We start from the raw sequence: 18831 nt of genomic DNA, 5'->3' as shown, positions 1-18831 counted from the left end.
AAAGAAAGGTAATAGAATATTTTAGGTGTACAACATAAACATTCAGATAGATAGACAGCAAGAGTTACAGAAATACAGGCAGACAGATAGAGAGACTGATAGACTGACAGATAGATAGTTAAAGAACATTAAAATTTTTTTTAGAGGTGTACAACATAAACATTCAGATAGATAGACAGAAAGTGTTACAGAATTACTGACAGACAGATAGAGAGACTAATAGACTGACAGATAGACAGACAAAAGATAGAGAGACAGAAAGACAGACATACAGATATATAGACTGAAAGACTGACTCATGATAAAAACAGACATATAGATAGTTGTAGTAAAACACAATTTTCATCTTCAAAAAAACAGACAGACAGATAGATAGAGACAGAAAAGACTGACAGAAGGACAGACAGACATATAGTTGAAGAACAGTAACAAAATATTTGGAAGAGTACAACATAAACACATTTTTTATCCTCCAATAAACAGGCAGATAGATAGAGAGACTGGTAGAAAGACAGACAGACAGATAATTGAAGAAAGGTGGCAATATCATTAGGGGATTATAACATAAACACAATTTTAAAATTTTCATCTTCAAATAATCAGACATACAAATAGATAGAGAAACAGAAAGACAGGCAAACATATAGAAAGACAGAAAGACTTACAGAAAGACAGATAGTTGAGAAACAGTGTCAACATAAACATTCAGATATATAGACAGAAATAGTTACAGAAATACTGACAGACATATGGAGAGACAGATAGACTGACAGACAGATAGTTGAAGAACAGTGACATTTTTTTAGAGGTGTACAACATAAACATTCAGATAGATAGACAGAAATAGTTACAGAAATACTGACAGACAGATAGAGAGATAGATAGACTGACAGACAGATAGTTAAAGAACAGTGACATTTTTTTAGAGGTGTACAACATAAACATTCAGATAGATAGACAGAAATAGTTACAGAAATACTGACAGACAGATAGAGAGATAGATAGACTGACAGACAGATAGTTAAAGAACAGTGACATTTTTTTAGAGGTGTACAACATAAACATTCAGATAGATAGACAGAAATAGTTACAGAAATACTGACAGGCAGATAGAGAAACTGATAGACTGACAGATAGACAGATAAAATTATAGAGAGACAGAAAAACAGATAGAAAGATTGAGAGAAAGACAGACAGATATATAGGCTGGAAGATTGAATGGTAAAAACAGACATATAGATAGTTGAAGAACAGTAACAATATTTTTGGAGGAGTAAAACATAAACAGACAGATAGAGAGACAGAAAAGACTGACAGAAAGACAGGACAGACATATAGTTGAAGAACAGTAACAATATTTTTGGAGGAGTACAACAAAAACACGATTTTCATCAAATAAACAAATAGATAGATAGGCTAAAAAACTGATAGGAAGACAGACAGAAAGACAGATAGAGAGAGAGACAGACAGACAGGCAGATAATTGAAGAAAGGTAACAATATTTTTGGAGGAGTAAAACACAATTTTTATCTTCAAATAATTTAAACAAACAAACAGACAGATAGATAGATAAATAGAGAGACTGGCAGAAAAACAGACAGATATTTGAAGAACAGTAACAATATTTTTTAGAGGAGTTTAACATAAACACAATTTTCATCTTCAAATAAAAAGACAGATAGTTAAAGAACAATGATACAATTTTTGGAATAATTCAATATTTTTTACCATCAAACATAAACAGATGAATATACAAATGGAGACAGACTCTGGTGGAAAAGATAACACAGCCAAAAAGATTATTAATAATATTTAAAGACTGATAAAAAGACAAATAGATAATATGATAGATAACAAATTAGATAGACAAACAGACAGAGTTACAAACGGATGTACATATAAACTAAAAGAAATTACAACAAAAAGATAGAAAATATATTCAAACAATTTAGATAGACTTGACACTTTCTTGAAGATGAAAACCTGATAACTTTATCGACATCAGGTCCAACAGTGTGGTTGTAAAAATAGAAATGTGTTGCACCTAGATAGAAAGTAGATATAGATTGATGGATGGATGGATACATAGATTGATATATTTATAGATGTACATAGAGAAATGGGTAGATAAATAGAAAGAAAGATAACGAGATACATATTAGGATATATAAAAAATATAGATAGATGAATGGCTGGATAAATGGATATATAGATAGATGGATAGATAGATAACTTTGAACTTGTCTCTCATAAAGGAAAATATTGAATGTTAAAAGAAGAAATATTTGATTGAATAGATAGATTGATAATAAATGAATATTTAGATAGATAGACACATACATAGATGGATAGATATAAAGAAAGATGGATAAATAGATAGATGGATAGATGGAGAGATTGATAGATAGATAACTTTGAACTTGTCTCTGATAAATTAATATATGACATGTAAAAACAAGAGATAAATGGATAGATGGTTGAATACATAGATAGATAACTTTGAACTTATCTCTGTTAAAGGAAAATATGACATGTAAAAACAAGAGATAAATGGATAGATGGTTGAATACATAGATAGATAACTTTGAACTTGTCTCTGATAAAGGGAAATATGAATTGTTAAAACAATAGATAGATGGATAAATGGATGAATATATAAATAGATAGATAACTTTGAACTTGTCTCTGATAAATTAATATATGACATGTAAAAACAAGAGATAAATGGATAGATAGTTGAATACATAGATAGATAACTTTGAACTTGTCTATGATAAAGGAAAATATGGTATGTAAAAACAATAGATAGGTGGATAAATGGTTATATATATACATAGATAAATAACTTTGAACTTGCCTCTGATAAATTAATAACAGGACATGCAAAAAAACAAGAGATAGAAGGATAGATAGTTCAATATATAGATAGATAACTCAGAAATTGTCTCTGATAAAGGAAAATATAAAATATTAAAACAATAGATAGATGGATAAATGGATGAATATATAGATAGATAGATAACTTTGAACTTGTCTCTGATAAATTAATGTATGACATGTAAAAACAAGAGATAGATGGATAAATAGTTCAATACATAGATAGATAACTTTGAACTTGTCTCTGAAAAAGGGAAATATGAAATTTTAAAGCAATAGATGGATAAATGGATGAATATATACATAGATAGATAACTTTAAACTTGTCTCTTATATGAAAATATGTAATGTCAAAACAAGAGATTGCACTTTGAGGGCCTTATTCTTGAAAACTATAGTTTATTTAACAGATTGTCCTCAAAGAAAACAGTAAAAGTGTCTGACTATGACGTCAGAAAAAATTAACAATTAACCAATGAGAAGCCAGTATTCACAATGGTAAAATATATAGCGGCCTCTCATTGGTTAATTGATAATTTTTTCTGACGTCATAGTCAGACACTTTTACTGTTTTCGTCCTCAAATAATATTGAAATCTTTGTAGCGGGACAAAGTGTTTCAAAAATAAGCCATGTGACGTCGTAAAATTGAGGGAGACGAGAGGAGAAGTGGGAAATTAAACCCCTAAAAAAGAGATAGATAATCACATATTTTTATGACGCCACATGACTGATTTTTGAGACACTATGTAATGCTACAAATCTTTTCTGAATGATCAATTTTGATATTTTTTCTTTTAAAAACAAGGATAACAACATCAATAAAAGCGGTAGGACAAACGAACATTTTCACTAAACATTTTTAGGACTTGATTAAAGAGATACTTCGTTTATAACATTATATAATACACCATAAAAATTATATCATACAAACATTTGTTTCAAGAAAAAATTAAAAAAATATGCATGTTTTTAATGGATGTACGGACATTCTTGTAACGATTATAGAATCTTAAACTATTAGGTATAAAATCTGAAATAATATAGAAAATTATTTAAGCTTCATCCAAATTTGTCATTAAGACAAAGAAAGGCAAAATAAAATTTTTAAAGAATACACCCTTTCTATAAATAGAATTTTCAACAATATGCCAGGAACAAAACATTAACTGTAACCAGCGAGGGTATATTGGGCTGTTTATTATACTAGTCCCCAAAGTTTTACGATAACGTTTTCTTATTCGTTGGCCTTAAAACTTTGGGGATAGTTAATGAATTTTGATGGGTTGGTTCAGTAAGTTGAGTGTCCAAACGTTTCAACTACTAATCCTAATGATCCAAAAGATATATTACCTAAGAGTTGATATAATTCAATAAATTCGACTAACCAAACAGCTCTAAAAATACATTATCTTTTATATAAACGTTTTATATCCTGTCATATAAAGTAGAAAAGTTTTTTTAGTCTTTCTGTTATAAGCTCGCTCAAGCGTTTTTGAAAATCATTTTTTTATCGCAATTTTTGACCATATTTTAGAAATAACGATTCCTGAACAATTGAGTAGAATATCGATAGCTTAGCATTCTTATTATCAAATCTTAATATGTAAGTATGTACTTTAGGATATATAAGTTGGAAGGAATTTAAATGTTAGGGGTAGATTTAAAAATTGCATCAAATTTTAAGGATTTTTTTTATAAAATTCGTTTTTTGTATAATTCTTTATCTAAAAGCGGAAATACAATTTAAGTTAATTAATTTTGACATCTGTGATTGGTGGATTAAAAACTATCTGCGCTCTGATTGGAAAAGCTTAAGTGTCGTACATCATTCACCCAATTATATCGCAGGTAGTTTCTAATCCACCTATCCTATTGGTCAAAATTAATTAACTTAAATTGTATTTCCGCTTTTAAATAAAGAATAAAAAATCCTTAAAATTTGATGCAGATTGCAAATCTCCCCCTAACATTAAAATTCTTATATATCCTAATATAGCTTGTCATTGCTGAGATATTTATGGACAAAATTGTACCTGTTTTGATATAAACTTTAAATTGGTATTTATAAAACTATTTGTTACGAGTTTTCGGATCATGAAAGGAAAACGAAGTAGCGGGTTTCGTCGTTGCGTTCACAGTTGCTTTTGTTAGGTTATATTAGATTAGATAAATGTTAATGATTGCCTTGCAGGGTTGGGAAATTGGCCCGCAGGGTTAGAGCACCCCGCAGTGGTTAGAAATATAAGGAAACCTACTGTGAAAATACGACGATCCCCGCTACTTCGTTTTCTTTTCCTGATCCAAGTTTCCTATGGTTATAGTGGTCAGAACGTCTACTTTAAAGATAATGTTTGTTCCTGTTGTACTCATTATGAAAAGGTTTAACACACACGGACATACCAGTCAAATTTCTAAAAATAAAATTACTTTTCCAGTATGGCTTCGAAATCGATTAATATCCACTGGATTAGAAACCTGTTCTTAGCCATACTGAAAAATCATGGTCAGCATTGCATTATAGTAAATTTTCCACGAATATTAAAAGAAATCCAGTTTTTTTAGCATGGACCTTCACTTCCATCGGGGCTTACAAAACTGGTTTTAATTTTCATTTTATAATATCCATAGAAAGCTGTCTATAATACGAAGCTATAAATAACTATTATAAATCAATACAAAACAAAGATGAAAATTTCATAAAAGCGAGTTAACAGAGTTTACGAAATCAGACAACTAACTATACCGATTGACGTTATATTAGAAGGCAAAATAACGTTAATCGGCATAGTTCAGACAAACGTTGGAACATTTGTCTACAAAAAAAGTAGACACTATAAGTTGCAAAACGTTGAAAATCGATTGAGCTATTCGAACATGTCCAAATCAACAATCTATACACCTATACGGTACGGAAGGGCATACCCTAGATATATAAACGCTTCGCCGGTAATAAATATACAGGTTTCCTTGAACAATTATTAAAAGTCAATTATCTAATCAAATATTCATTCTTTATGAACTATGTCTGAATGTTTTGACCTTGAAGATAAATGCAAAGACTGAAACTAAAACTAAGTAAAAATGTTGACAGTCAACAAAATGTTCTATTTTGATATTTTAGTGGCGTGAAGACAAAGACGTCCAATGGGATAGGGTGGTAAATGGGTGTTTAACAACCACCCCCCCCCCCCTCAAAAAAAAACATTAACCCAAAATTTTTGGAATTACATTAGATTATCCCCACCTCCTAAACCGTTTAAACTTCACCACCCCTCCCCCCCCCCCAAAAAAAAAAAAAAAGCTTGAACGCCCTGGGTACAGAGGGTGGTGAAGGGCAAGAAATCTGGACGTTCTTCATTCACCACTCCCCAAAATCGTATACTGTGCACGCCACTAAAACCAAATAGTGCAGAAATTTAAAATTGACTTACTAGGAGATAAAATGGTTCCAGGACAAACGCAGGAGTGTACAAACGTCGGAGTGTACAAACGTCGGAGTGACAAACGTCGGAGTGACAAACGTCGGATTGTACAAACGCAGGAGTGAACAAACGCATGAGTGTCTAAAGTAATATGTTCATTAATTTTTTCTATATAGGTTAAGTTAGGTTATGATTTGAATATACAAATAAGCATTCTACTTTTGTTAAGGATTTAAAAAAATAGAAGATTGTTTAAAATAGGTTAGAAATTTGTCTCTCCTGCGTTTGTCCTAGGACCAATAAAATATGAATGTTGTAGTAAATATTATTTGAATGAATAGAAATATTTGATGATTTATACAAGAAAGTTTTGAATGTTCTTTTGTCGCAAGTGGACTATCCTTAACCTCCCCCCCCAAAAAAAAAAAAAAAATCAAAAACTTTGATATAATTTTCTAACAAATTATCTTTGACATCTTCTTTAAAGTATCATCCATTGTCTTATCCCGTAAGATCCCTGCATCCCTTAAAATTTGTTGTTACACTGCCAATTTTCAGGATTCAACTACAAAGTTTAAATTACCATTTAAATCAAATTTAAAAACTCTATAAATAGCTTTCTACTAATCATAAACTTACATGCTTAAATAAGTCTAGTATCTTATTTTAAATCATTTTATCTACAATTTGGTCTGTCGGTCTATCTGTGGTTATTTTTTATAAATCCTCTGCTGATTTATTTAGTCCTATTTCATATAAAAAGAAATTTTCTAAGTTTAATTTTTTGTAGTCAACAAAACGTGTGATTTTGAACTATTATGAACTTACTTCTTCTATTTCAAAACATTTAGAGTTGAAATTTGGAAGTATAATGCATAAATTTGAAATTATATAACATTAAACTACATATATAATTATGTGTCATATCTTTTCGCCTATTCACTTTCTTCTGAGCAGAGCTGACTTCAGCAAAACTTGCTTAGTAGTTTAATTCATCGTACATAGTCAAGTACAAAAACCCCTTCCCCCTTTATTTACTATAAATTGAAAATAAAGGGAGGGGGGAGGGAAGTTTTTTCATTTTGTTGGTTATGTCAGACTAGGGATACTGGGTAGTTGAAGACGAAAAAGTCGTTCAAAAAATCATGTCATAAAAATGAGGGATGATTATCCATCTCTTTTTTAGGGGTTTTCTTCCCCACTCCTCCTCTCCTCATCCCTTGTTTTAATGATGACAGAAATTTTTTTGAGCGACTTTCTTCGTCTTCGGGTAGTTCTGTAGGTTTAGGGCACAGGGTTTACAGGAAACTCAATCAAATAAAATTATACAAGAAAATAATTCAACTTTATCTGAAAAAAAGGCTTTAATATTAAAAGGCACTCAAATCAATGAACAGGCCTAATAAAGAATACCTATGAATAAAACATAAGTGACCTACTTTTCTATTTTTTTCCTAGATTCAACATCAGTTGGATAATTCCTGATAACTTTGAGCCATTTTGAGCTGGTTACATTCTTCTCTCCTCGTAATATCACAGTTACCTATATATACAATCAAGGATGAAAATATACATAAAAGCGAAGCTCTAAAACTTGCTGCAAAATTGCGTAATTACAGTATTCTGACTTCTCAATAATTCACTCTGTCTTTCAGTCCATTAGTTAGTGCGTCAATTCATTACACTTTCAAGGAACAGTGAATATCTCGACTGGTATTGAAAATAGACAGTAAAATTTCCATTAAAGATTCATATGATAAATATATGTGCTTCAAGGCTATTCATTGTTTTGTCCGTCTATCTATCGGTCGTGGTTCAAAAGGCATAAACCTTATTTTTTTAACAGGTTTCGTGATTTTGCATATAATCGCTCTCTTCCTTTTCTAAAAATCTGCTCTATAACTCACTTTGTCCGTCCACTATGATTTTTTGGATGTTGTCATCATTATTTTGTAAATGAAAGCGAAATGACAAACGCTTCTCTAAAGTCAAAGCTAAGTTAATTACATATTTTAATTAACACACATTGATAATATTTCTTGCTCGTGTATAATACTTCATATTATTTTCATCTTTAAAAAAAAATTTAATTTAACAGTTTAAGTAATGAAATTATATGAAACCGTCTATTATTAAATTAATCATTAATTGTCAAGATATAGTCATTTATTATTGTTGTATATTAGTATGACAGTAATTGTATGAAATGAATCAATAAGGAACAATAATAATTATATAAAGTATAGTTTCTCAGGTCACCGCCAGCTAGGAACTTTTGGTTGACCACCAGATAAATGTAATCGCCAATACTAACATTACTAATTTATTATAAGTAAATTTGTTGCAAAACTATTTAGTAAATTACTAAATAGACTTACGGACTTTTTGGTAACGATTACAAAGTTGCAACGCTTCATAAATCACATCTAATTGTTTTTGGGATCATCATGCAAAGTTTAAAATCGTTAGTACAATCCTGCCATGTCTATATATATTATAAGAGCTATCCATTACGGATAGACGGACGGACCGACCCTAATTATAGAACATCCTTGCGTTTAATAAAAACACACCTTTTCAGGAATAAATGTTTTGTTATGATCACAGTAGAAAAAATAGCTGGAATATTTGAGCGACCAGTTCTCTTTTATTTGCCTGAAAAATAAAAGTTGTGTTGTTAATTCTAAGAGACCTATTAGGATTATTCGAGATTCGCTTTTTTATGTGTGTTGCATGCTTGTTTATCCTTGTATGAAAGCAATATGAGGTCCTTCTGTCTCTGCATGTATATCTAATGATCTTTTTAACTGATATAGTTATCCTTTGCAACGAAGCTTTTTATTGGTCCAGAGAAAGGTTATAACTATTTTGGAAGATGATACACTTACCTCGACATCCCAAGAGAAATCGTCCTCAGAAAATGAAACCACAATTTAAAAAAAATCGAAATCGTAGACACAATTATATTACAAAAATGACTTACTTTAAAGCTAAACTGGTTGTGACTTGTTTTCCTCTAATATCCTCTAAATAAATATATTTGATTAAAAGTAAGAGGAAGGCTTTTTAAAAGTATGGCTTTAAAACCGATTAATAACCGCTGGAGTAAAACAGGTTCTGAGCCATACTGAAAAATCATGTATAGCATATTATTACTGACAATTTTCTTTATATTTGATATTAATTGTTGTTATTTTATTATCCACAGAAAACAGTCTTTAATGCGATAAATAACTATTATTATAATGTGTGTGTGTATTTGTTCACAAACGGCGTTAAAAAGTAAATTTGCCTTCTTATCAATTTATATCATTTTTCGTTATCATATGCTTTGAATCATTTTTACCAACAAAAGTTACCTAAAACACAGGAAAATTTTACATTGCACTTGTTCGGGGCTATACCAAGTATCCGGACGGAAAATTGTGATGTCCTAGCATCCTGAAAATAATAGAAAAATCAATTATTATAAAAATTCTGTGCGCTTCGCGCAAATTGTAACGTTTTATTTGTATGCACCAAAAGTCGTCGGTCGGCGGGAAAACTGCAATTGATTTTCATCAAATTGCCAAGTCACAAATTGCGGTTACCGGGGCTTTTTAAAGATTGCTGGAGACCTGGTGGATCAGAACCTGCAGGATCATACCTGGAAACTGAAATTGGCTTGAACACCTATATTTTATTTTAGGATGTACTACTATAAGGTATTTTGGTAACATAAAATGCTTTGTTTAATACAAAACAAAATTCCTTTTACTTGGACGACCCTGCCAGGTTTGCTGGTACACTCTGCCCGGTAGGATGGAGGTATTCAAAGAATTTAAATCCTCAGTTATGTGTCATACCCAAATTTTAAAAAGCCACCTAGTTAAAGCCCTCTAACTTTCACAAACAGAAAATGAGATAAAAAAAAACGGATGGAGGGGGAGTAAAGTCCCCTTCCTCCGACCCTTAAAGGTTAAAAGGGTTAACATATATATGTACTTTATTTCCAAGAAACATGAGTTTAGTATTTAGGGAATAAATGACAGCCATCAAATAAACAATTTACTTTGATTTTCAACATTTTTTTAAAGATTGGATTCTATGTAGTCTAAAGATAAATGTTGATCAATCTGTCTTTTAAATGGACATTATTTACTTTGATTTATATGCTTTTAAAACGTTTATCACAACTGATCACATCACATAAGGAGTTTCTCATTATTTTTAGTTATATAATCTCCTTCCCCCATCAATCCTAAGTGGGTAGCTTGAACGTCAGGGAAAATAAATCAATTGTAATTGAGATTATAATTGCTTTTATTTAAGGAATCTTTTAGCAAAACCTTACAGTTTTTTATGTATTTAAACAGAGAGAGAAAAGACAATAAGCTGTTTATTACACTAGACTTCAAAGTCCTTCATTTAAATACATAAATTTATCGACCATTTTCTTATCACTTTAGATTTCTAGTTTTTTAACATAAAAACTAAAGTTTTGGTGTGTCTTAAATTTGATGTAATTCAATTTTGTCTTAATGGCATGATAAAGTTGACGTGGGTGGGTTGGGTCAGTGATAAATATTCTAAATAGAAATATATACAGTAGATATTATTTTATATGAACTAATAAAATGTCTTTCCCACCCAGGGTATTTGTATTAACAGTTAGATTTTAGTTGAAATAAAAAGCCTTGTTAATTACTGTTTTTTTTCGGCTGAATTTTTTCAGTATCAGGGAGATTCTAATTTGGATTTTTAATCACAGAACATGCAAATATAAAACTTCCCTGAATTGTGAAACTGTGGAACGATCGGTTCAGCTGTTTACAAGATCTTAGCATGCATACATATATTATACTAATTTGTCTATTTTTGTTAGAAATTTAAATAGTTAGTTAATTTCATTTTTTTTTCATTTATTATCTAAGTTTTGTAAAATCTTAGAATTCTCTATAGTTAACTTTTCCTTGATCACCCATACAACGTGTCCATTCTTATTTTATTTGGCTGCATCAGATAGATTTATTTTTATCAGATCTTCATAAAAAAAGCAGAAATGTAATTTTTCTCAATGCCCATAACATCAACAGTGACGTCACTGGTATATTTATTTATTTCCCATCAATTTTTGCATTCGGATATTTTTTGCAGATATAATTCTCAGAATACGTGGTATTTTATGTTACACGATTCCATTATGCGATTAAATTAAATTTTACGAAGCCAACAAAAAGGTTACTTGACTATTTATTCTAAACAAATTAAATAATAGAAACCAGGTCTAAAGAAAATATGTATGTATCTTAAAATTTAATCTATACTAGTGTCTACGCCCCTAGAGTCCTAAAGTGCACTTAAGGGAAGTGGATGTGGGGGGGTCGACCCTCCACATTAAATTATAATTTAAAAATAAAAAAGGTAAACACATTAAGGGGGGAAGATTTTTTTTAAAGGGTGATTTTCAAAAATGGGTATAAACATTTCCAGTACCTTAAAAGCTTCACAGGAAAGGAGAATCATATCGGCCAATCAGTTAGCGAGATTCACTGGTATACACAGACAGACTCACAGACATCCTGTTTTCTTTTAAATAAGCATAAAAATATGAGAAACTGTATAAAAAACTTACTTCAAAGGCAGAGAAAAGAAAGATTGCTTTATTCGAAGGAATGTTTGTACCGTTCACCCATTCACTATTAAAAACATCTAAGCAAAATTTCAAGTCAATCATTATATTTCTAACTTTAATGAATCTTGTTTTAAAATATCTGTAATGCAAATTTCTTGGATCTTTGTCTGTCTGTCTGTCTGTCGGACTCAAATGTACTTATGTAGCGGTTCTGGCTTTAGTCATTTTTGGAAATATTTTTTTTGCCAGGAATCTCAAGGGATAAGACAATGGCCGATAAATTGATACACAAGATAACTCCTTCTGTTTATTACAATTAGTGGTTGAAACGTTTAGAAACTAAACTTATTGAACCAACAAATCAAAATCAATGGAATTATCAAAAGTTGTTAAGCTTTAGATAAGAAGACGTTAATATAAGACTTTGGGGTAAAGTAAAATTAAAAGACCAATATTCCCTTCCCTCTTTGAGAAAAATCTGAATTAATGTTGTTTAGATATAAACATAGCATTTGATAAAATCGTTCATTATTCAGAATTCAGTTTTTAAGCAATAGAAAAAAAGATCATAACTTAATGCCAATATAAAAGAATAGCTTAACCACAACAAAAAAAAAAGCTTTTATTTCTTTTGGCATTCTTGTTTTGAGAGTTTATAATTTTGACTTGATTCCTGGAGAACTGAAAATAGTAGTAGTTGGTTCATTTGTTGTTGATTCAGTAGTTATCATCTTAACCAAGCCATCGGTAGAGTTCTCCTTAAATTAGACAAAATTTTCATTGACTTTGACATTAATTAGGTGTTTAAAAGCTAATTGCATAAAATATCCTAAATAAAATTTTGATTAACATTATTAATATAACCAACTCATTAGTATTCTATAAATGAAAATAAAATATTAGCCTTTTATCGTCATATTTAACTTGAAAGTGTAAGTGTTGCCTATAAAAGCTTTCTTTAAAATTGTAATCTTTATATAAACGTAATCGGATGTCTGTCTGTCAGTACTGAAGGATTTCCTAACTGCTGAACCGATATAGTTCTCCTTTGACTCTTTTTTTTAAAAACTAAATTAGAAATGCGCCTTTGTCACTGACACGGCATCTTAGGGCTTTGTTTATAAAGAGGAAGATAGCAAGAAGACATATCCAAAGACTTTAATTTAGAAACGAAATAGCCAGAAACCATCCTGGAATCTATGTAAAGCAACCCTGAAATAAAGAAATCCATCGTTTAAGTGGTTAGCTGGATCTTAGCAGAGTCTTAATAAAATAGATTTGATTTTCCTGTAATTGTGCAAAAAATCTGCAACATGGGAGAAAAGGAGCCACAAAAAAGAAATGTCTAGATTTTGCAATCAAAGAATTTATGATTTAATAATGTTTAAAAATTTATATTTTTACGATAAAGTTTAGTATATAATTCTTGAATGTATGAAAAAAACGAGTAAAAAGATTAGGTGTCACTAACATACAATACCAAAATATGGTTAAGTAATTTCATTTTATAGGAGTATTAAACAGTGAGTTAAAATTTTCAATATGGGCGCCAATATATTTTGGCTTCGGGACCAAGAGAAGTTTGTGGGGGGGGGGGGGGTCGAACTCACACTTTCCTTCGGTACATACACAGACAGACAAAGAGAAAGAGAGATAGGGAGACATATACTGTTACTTTTGTATAATGACATTTGGATAAAATAGAATTTTAAATTTTTAAAACGGCAAAAAAATAAATCTGTATAGTTTGGCTTGTTGTGAAAAGCTAATTACTGGATTCATCGCCCTTCTTTCGTAATCTTTGTCTGAGAAAGAAACCCAGAAACCTCACTGATTCTTGGAAGGAGAAAGTTAAATTTTGGGTCTGACTTCGTACAGTACAGATTTTCTATAGTCTCCAGATTTTTACAAAAATTTTATCAACTTAGAGATTTTATCAACTTACGTACTAACCCGCGGCTTACGATAGCGTGCTTACTTACACACAGGAAGGTGTGGGGTTCGAGCATGGTCCAACACTCCGTCATGCAAGAGAAGTTAAAATGTTATCTACTGCTCCTATATCTGGCACTTGCCACTAATTTTACGAGAAGGGGGGAAATATCTTGGCCTTAAGCAGGCGCAACTTATTAATCATGCACAATTAAAACTTCCAGACAAAGGTCGTGCAATCAAAGGGTTAGGTAATTATCGTATTGCATTTCATCATTTGAAATCGAAGCAGAATTCCGCCCCAACGAGGTAATAAATCCTTGTACTCATGAATCTTGTGTATACAATCTCAGTCTACCGGGTATCTGTAATAAGTTTTTTACCTTATCCTATACCAAACATGACACCACCAGATGATCAGACCACAATATTAAACATGGTAATAATAATTTTATACGTTCATACAGATATACAGGGATAGAAAATAAAAAAATATAAATATAAAAAAAAACGTTTTCTTATTCGTTGGCTCAACAACTTTAGTGAATTTTGATAGGTTGGATCATGACTGCAATTTACAGAAAAGAGAATTTTTTGTATCATGATTGGGTATACATCAATTAATAGGCCATTGTCTTATCCCTTTAAATCCCTAGTTAAATGTTTTGCAAGAAAGGTAAATGGATGATTAAAAAATACACAGACAGAAAGGGTCGTGCAATTAAAAGGTTGTTTGTGGCATCGTTTGTCAAATGCAATTTCATATACCTCATTTGATTTTTTATATACATAGTATAAAACGTATTTTCATTTTTTTTTAATATAAAAGTTTGTGGAATAGTGATTCTTATTTCAATAAATTATTCCAACATTTGTGGGTTAATGACGTCATTATAAAAAATAGTACGTATAAATATATATAGAAAACAAGTATAATATGTAAAAGATAGCAGGGAGTAAGGAGTGGGACAATGGATCGAATATTCTATATTTTAGGGGTCTCAAACATTGGGGACCTGCACAAAGTGTTCGTGAAGGGTTTAGCAAGTTCTGACTGACTCATGGGACTAGCGCACATTTGCCGCTGAATTTGTTATAATACTAGCAGACAACAATTAATAAAAATAATTAACACAATTTCTAGCACACATAAAAAAACTTCTATGGACAAATGGGTGGACATTCATAATTATAAAGTAGCTTTGCTACTAAAAACAGAAAAACTTGCAGCTGTCCTTTAACTTACCAGTGTCTTTGTATGCCAGATGAAAGCTTGATACATCCATAATATTCCAACAAATACAGATATCCCAATTAATTTAGTTTTTACTCTAAAATCATAATATTAACAATAATATAGATAGATTAACTTTTTTACACACTGTAGTCAATTAAACCTCTGTCATAGAAGAATTTTGGAATATATTTTTGATAAAAAAGACAAGCCTTATCTTATTCAACAATTTTATGTTTTTTTTATCATGGTTGGAATGTCCTAAGATAATTAAAAGGTATTATCCTCTTAGAAATTTTTTTTTCAATTTTGAAAATTTGAGTACCCCCCCCCCCCCCCCCCCCGACAGCGAACTATGAACTCTGGCCGCAGCGCTCGGCTCCCTAGCCTGCCTAGCCGCAGCGCTCGGCCCCCTTGCCTGCCTAGCCGCAGCGCTCGGCCCCCTTGCCTGCCTAGCCGCAGCGCTCGGCTCCCTAGCCTAAAACCTAACCTAAAATAGTTGTTCGTCGGTAGTGGGGGGGGGGGTGGGGGGGGGGTACAAAATTGAAAAAAATTGCAAAAAAATTTCTAAGAGGATAACGCCAATTAAAACTGACTTAAAAGTGGTTGATTTTAATTTTCTATCAAGAATTTTCCTCATGTATTTGGTCAGTAATTTCAAAGCTTATCTTCATGTTCCAATATCTTGAAAATCTAAACGTTAACTACTTTTTGCGACATTGCATAGTTTGGTTTAGGTTGAAGTTTTTATAGGTTCTATATGTTTCCGTCGATAATACTGTCTCTTTCTATACTGTTAGAATGACACTATATTATATACTAGCGGCTACGAACCTAAAGGATTCTAGGGACTCGTAAAATTCTTTTGAAAATCTGTGATTTTTATTTTTTTTTTATTATAAGGATTTATAGAGAAAAAAACATTTCTAAAAATGTTTACCTTATCATCTTAAATACTTGAATTTGAACACAGCCAACATTTTAGAGTCTAAATCTAATTGTAAAACAAGGATGAAAACATCCATAAAAGCTAAGCTCTAAAACGGTAGGACGAACGAACAATAGCACTTAAAAAGTGTCAGAACTTGAATAAGCAGAATTTTAATGCATAAGACTAAATAAAATTGTAAGTAAATTTGTTGCAAAACATCTTAAATACAGGATGCTGTTAAATGACATACTTACATTTTTAGAATTTGATTATAGAGATGCTTGTACCTTGTGGTAATAGGAATCCTTATTCCAGAAACAAGATCAATAGGATAATTATAACATGCAAAAATTTGTTGTCAAAAATGTAAAAAATCAGCATGTTTTAAATTAACGTATGGACTTCTAGTAATGTTTATAGAGTTGCTACGCTTCCTAAATCGTACCTAATTTATATAGGAATTGCCATGCAAAGCGTGAAATCAATAGGACAATTCTAACCTGTTCAAATCAACGAAAGAGCTGTCCCGGTCGGACCGACCCCAATTATAGAAAAACTTCGCTTTAAAAAAAGCAATGTTTTTAAAAATACAAAATTACATTTATATAAAGTAATACATCAGATCTTATAAAAGCTATTATCTATAATACAAAGTAGAACGATGTCTGTCTGTCCGTCTGTCCGTCTGTCTGTCTGTCCCTTAAGATCTCGGTAACCACTGAACCGATCAGATTCTACTCTTCAGGGTATCTACCTATTGGTCCTGTGGTGGTTTTAAGCTATTTTCTTGGGGGGTGGGACACCCCCAACCCCCCAAAAAAACAAAAAATCCCCCCCCATTTTTTTATTTTTTTTATTTTTTTTTGAAGGAGATTTCCATGGTCCTATACGATTTTCGCCATAATTTTTTTTTTTATCACCTCTTGGGGCAAAGCCCCTAGAGGCTAGGGGCGAAGCCGCTAGTTACTTATAAACAGTTTAAATAATTTTAATATTATCTTAATCATGGTTCAAAAGGAATAGGACACTTTGCAAAAATTCAAAATTCATCCTTGGCCTTATGTATATTAAAATAAACTAGTTTGCAAACTTTATTGGGCAGCTCAGATATTTACTGGCCAAAGTCCCCGTCATTCCTGATTACAATAGAAATAAAGTAAATTCTAACACTTCTTATAAAGGAATGTAAAGAAAAATATCCCCCCCCCCCCCTCTGTACAAAATTACACACAAAAAAAACTTTTCTCTTAGATGACAATAGTATTATAGGGGGTGAGAGAACATTGGACTGTAAATTATACTGGTACCCAAAGTTTCATAAACATGCCTTCAGCCTCAAACCTTTTGATCTAAGATCGCATAATATTAACTACAATACTGACTGCAGATAGGGGGGGAGGGGGGGTTGTATATCTTTTATGAATTATATAAGGTTTTATTTTCAATGAAGGCTTGTTTCTATTGATAAGAATAAGCCTTAATTTTCTTCAAAATATTATTGAACTTTATTATATAGCTGTATGATTGATAATTATGTACTAGTATATAATTTTATAACAATGTTTTAATGTCAAAGGATAATTAGATATGCAATTTGTTAGTTTATGTACAAACTTAACATTCTGCTTCCTATATCAGTTAGTCCGATTTAGGAAGCTTAACAACCCTATATCGTTACCAGAAAGTCCGTAGGTCCATTTAAAACATGCTTATTTTTAACTTTTTTAAAACACTTTTTTATTAGATATAATAGATGTCATCCTTGTTATAAAAAAAAATCTTTTAACTGATAAAAGAGTTAATGATATTTAAACATGAAACTACTTAGTAAAGCCCAAAACTAAAACTGATAAATATGGTTTTCATGTATTTTCATTTTGGTTTCGTGAATCAAATGGATAAACGATTAATTAAAAATATTTTTGCATGGCACATTTAAATTTTTTTATATTTATGTCTTGTTTTTGTTTATTTGTATCTAGAAGCTCTGTATTCGAGTGGCAGGGAAAGCAGGAAAATAGCCTGAAACCGCCCTGGGACCTCCGTATGGTCGTTAGTCCCTCATTTCCAAATTTAGTTTTTAAGAGAAAAAGTTTTTAAAAATATTTTTTGGTGGGTGTATTGTTTTTCTAGGGGCGATTTCTATTGGGAGGTTGGTGTTACTCTCCCCACAAATAGTTATAAACCTATGCGAAGGTACATTGTAAAGGAGAACCATAACGATTCAACGGTTAGCGAGATCCTTTGGTACAAACAGACAGACAAATAGAGAGACAAATACACATCCTGTTACTTTTTTAAAAGGATTAACTATTCCTCTATTCTAGATCTTAATATTCTATAATTTTGTTGTGTATAGGCGGACCCATGAAGAGCTCCAATGAAGCTGCAAAAATGTTAAAAAGATCTGTGCAGAATTTGAAAGTTTTAGTTTGATCCCGGACAGAATTTAGGCTATCTGCAATACAAATTAGAATGATGTCTGTCTGTCTGTTTGTTTGTTTGTAACGAAGGATCTCGCTAACCCCTGAACTGATCGGGTTCTCCTTAACAGGGTAGCTTCTTATAGGTCCCGAGAATGACAAGATTAATCAAGGGATGAGACAAGTGCCGATAAATTAATGTACATCCCAAAATAATGATAAACAAAATTACCCCCTTCAGTACATTGCAATTAGTGGTTGAAATGTTTGGATACTCAGCTTAAGGAATCAACCAATCAAAATTCAATGAAGTCCCTGAAGTTCCTCCCTTTCTGAAAATTAATAGTTTTTCTCAGATGGTCATTTTTTGTTGATAAAAATAAAGCGTTATATTT

General features: G+C 31.3%; 1 protein-coding gene across 1 annotated transcript; it reads right to left on the bottom strand.

The window, feature by feature from the left end:
- Nucleotides 1–1914: 1914 nt before the first annotated feature.
- LOC145323085 (uncharacterized) lies at nucleotides 1915–16148 on the bottom strand. The gene is made up of 11 exons (XM_080165466.1): nucleotides 16023–16148; nucleotides 15095–15179; nucleotides 12592–12674; nucleotides 11917–11995; nucleotides 9662–9743; nucleotides 9286–9328; nucleotides 8876–8957; nucleotides 7742–7845; nucleotides 5240–5291; nucleotides 4231–4276; nucleotides 1915–2045 (listed from the first exon to the last, which is right to left on the bottom strand). The coding sequence occupies exons 1-11, from the start codon at nucleotides 16028–16030 to the stop codon at nucleotides 1915–1917; spliced, it is 795 nt and encodes a 264-aa protein (XP_080021592.1). The 5' UTR covers nucleotides 16031–16148.
- Between the last annotated feature and the right edge of the window lie 2683 nt (nucleotides 16149–18831).

The sequence above is a fragment of the Acartia tonsa genome, chromosome 6 (assembly GCF_053477335.1).
Source record: "Acartia tonsa isolate MP-2025a chromosome 6, ASM5347733v1, whole genome shotgun sequence".
Classification (NCBI taxonomy): Eukaryota; Metazoa; Arthropoda; class Copepoda; order Calanoida; family Acartiidae; genus Acartia; species Acartia tonsa.
The sequence above is the reverse complement of the archived record's forward strand: the minus strand, read 5'-3'. Positions and strand labels throughout refer to the sequence as shown.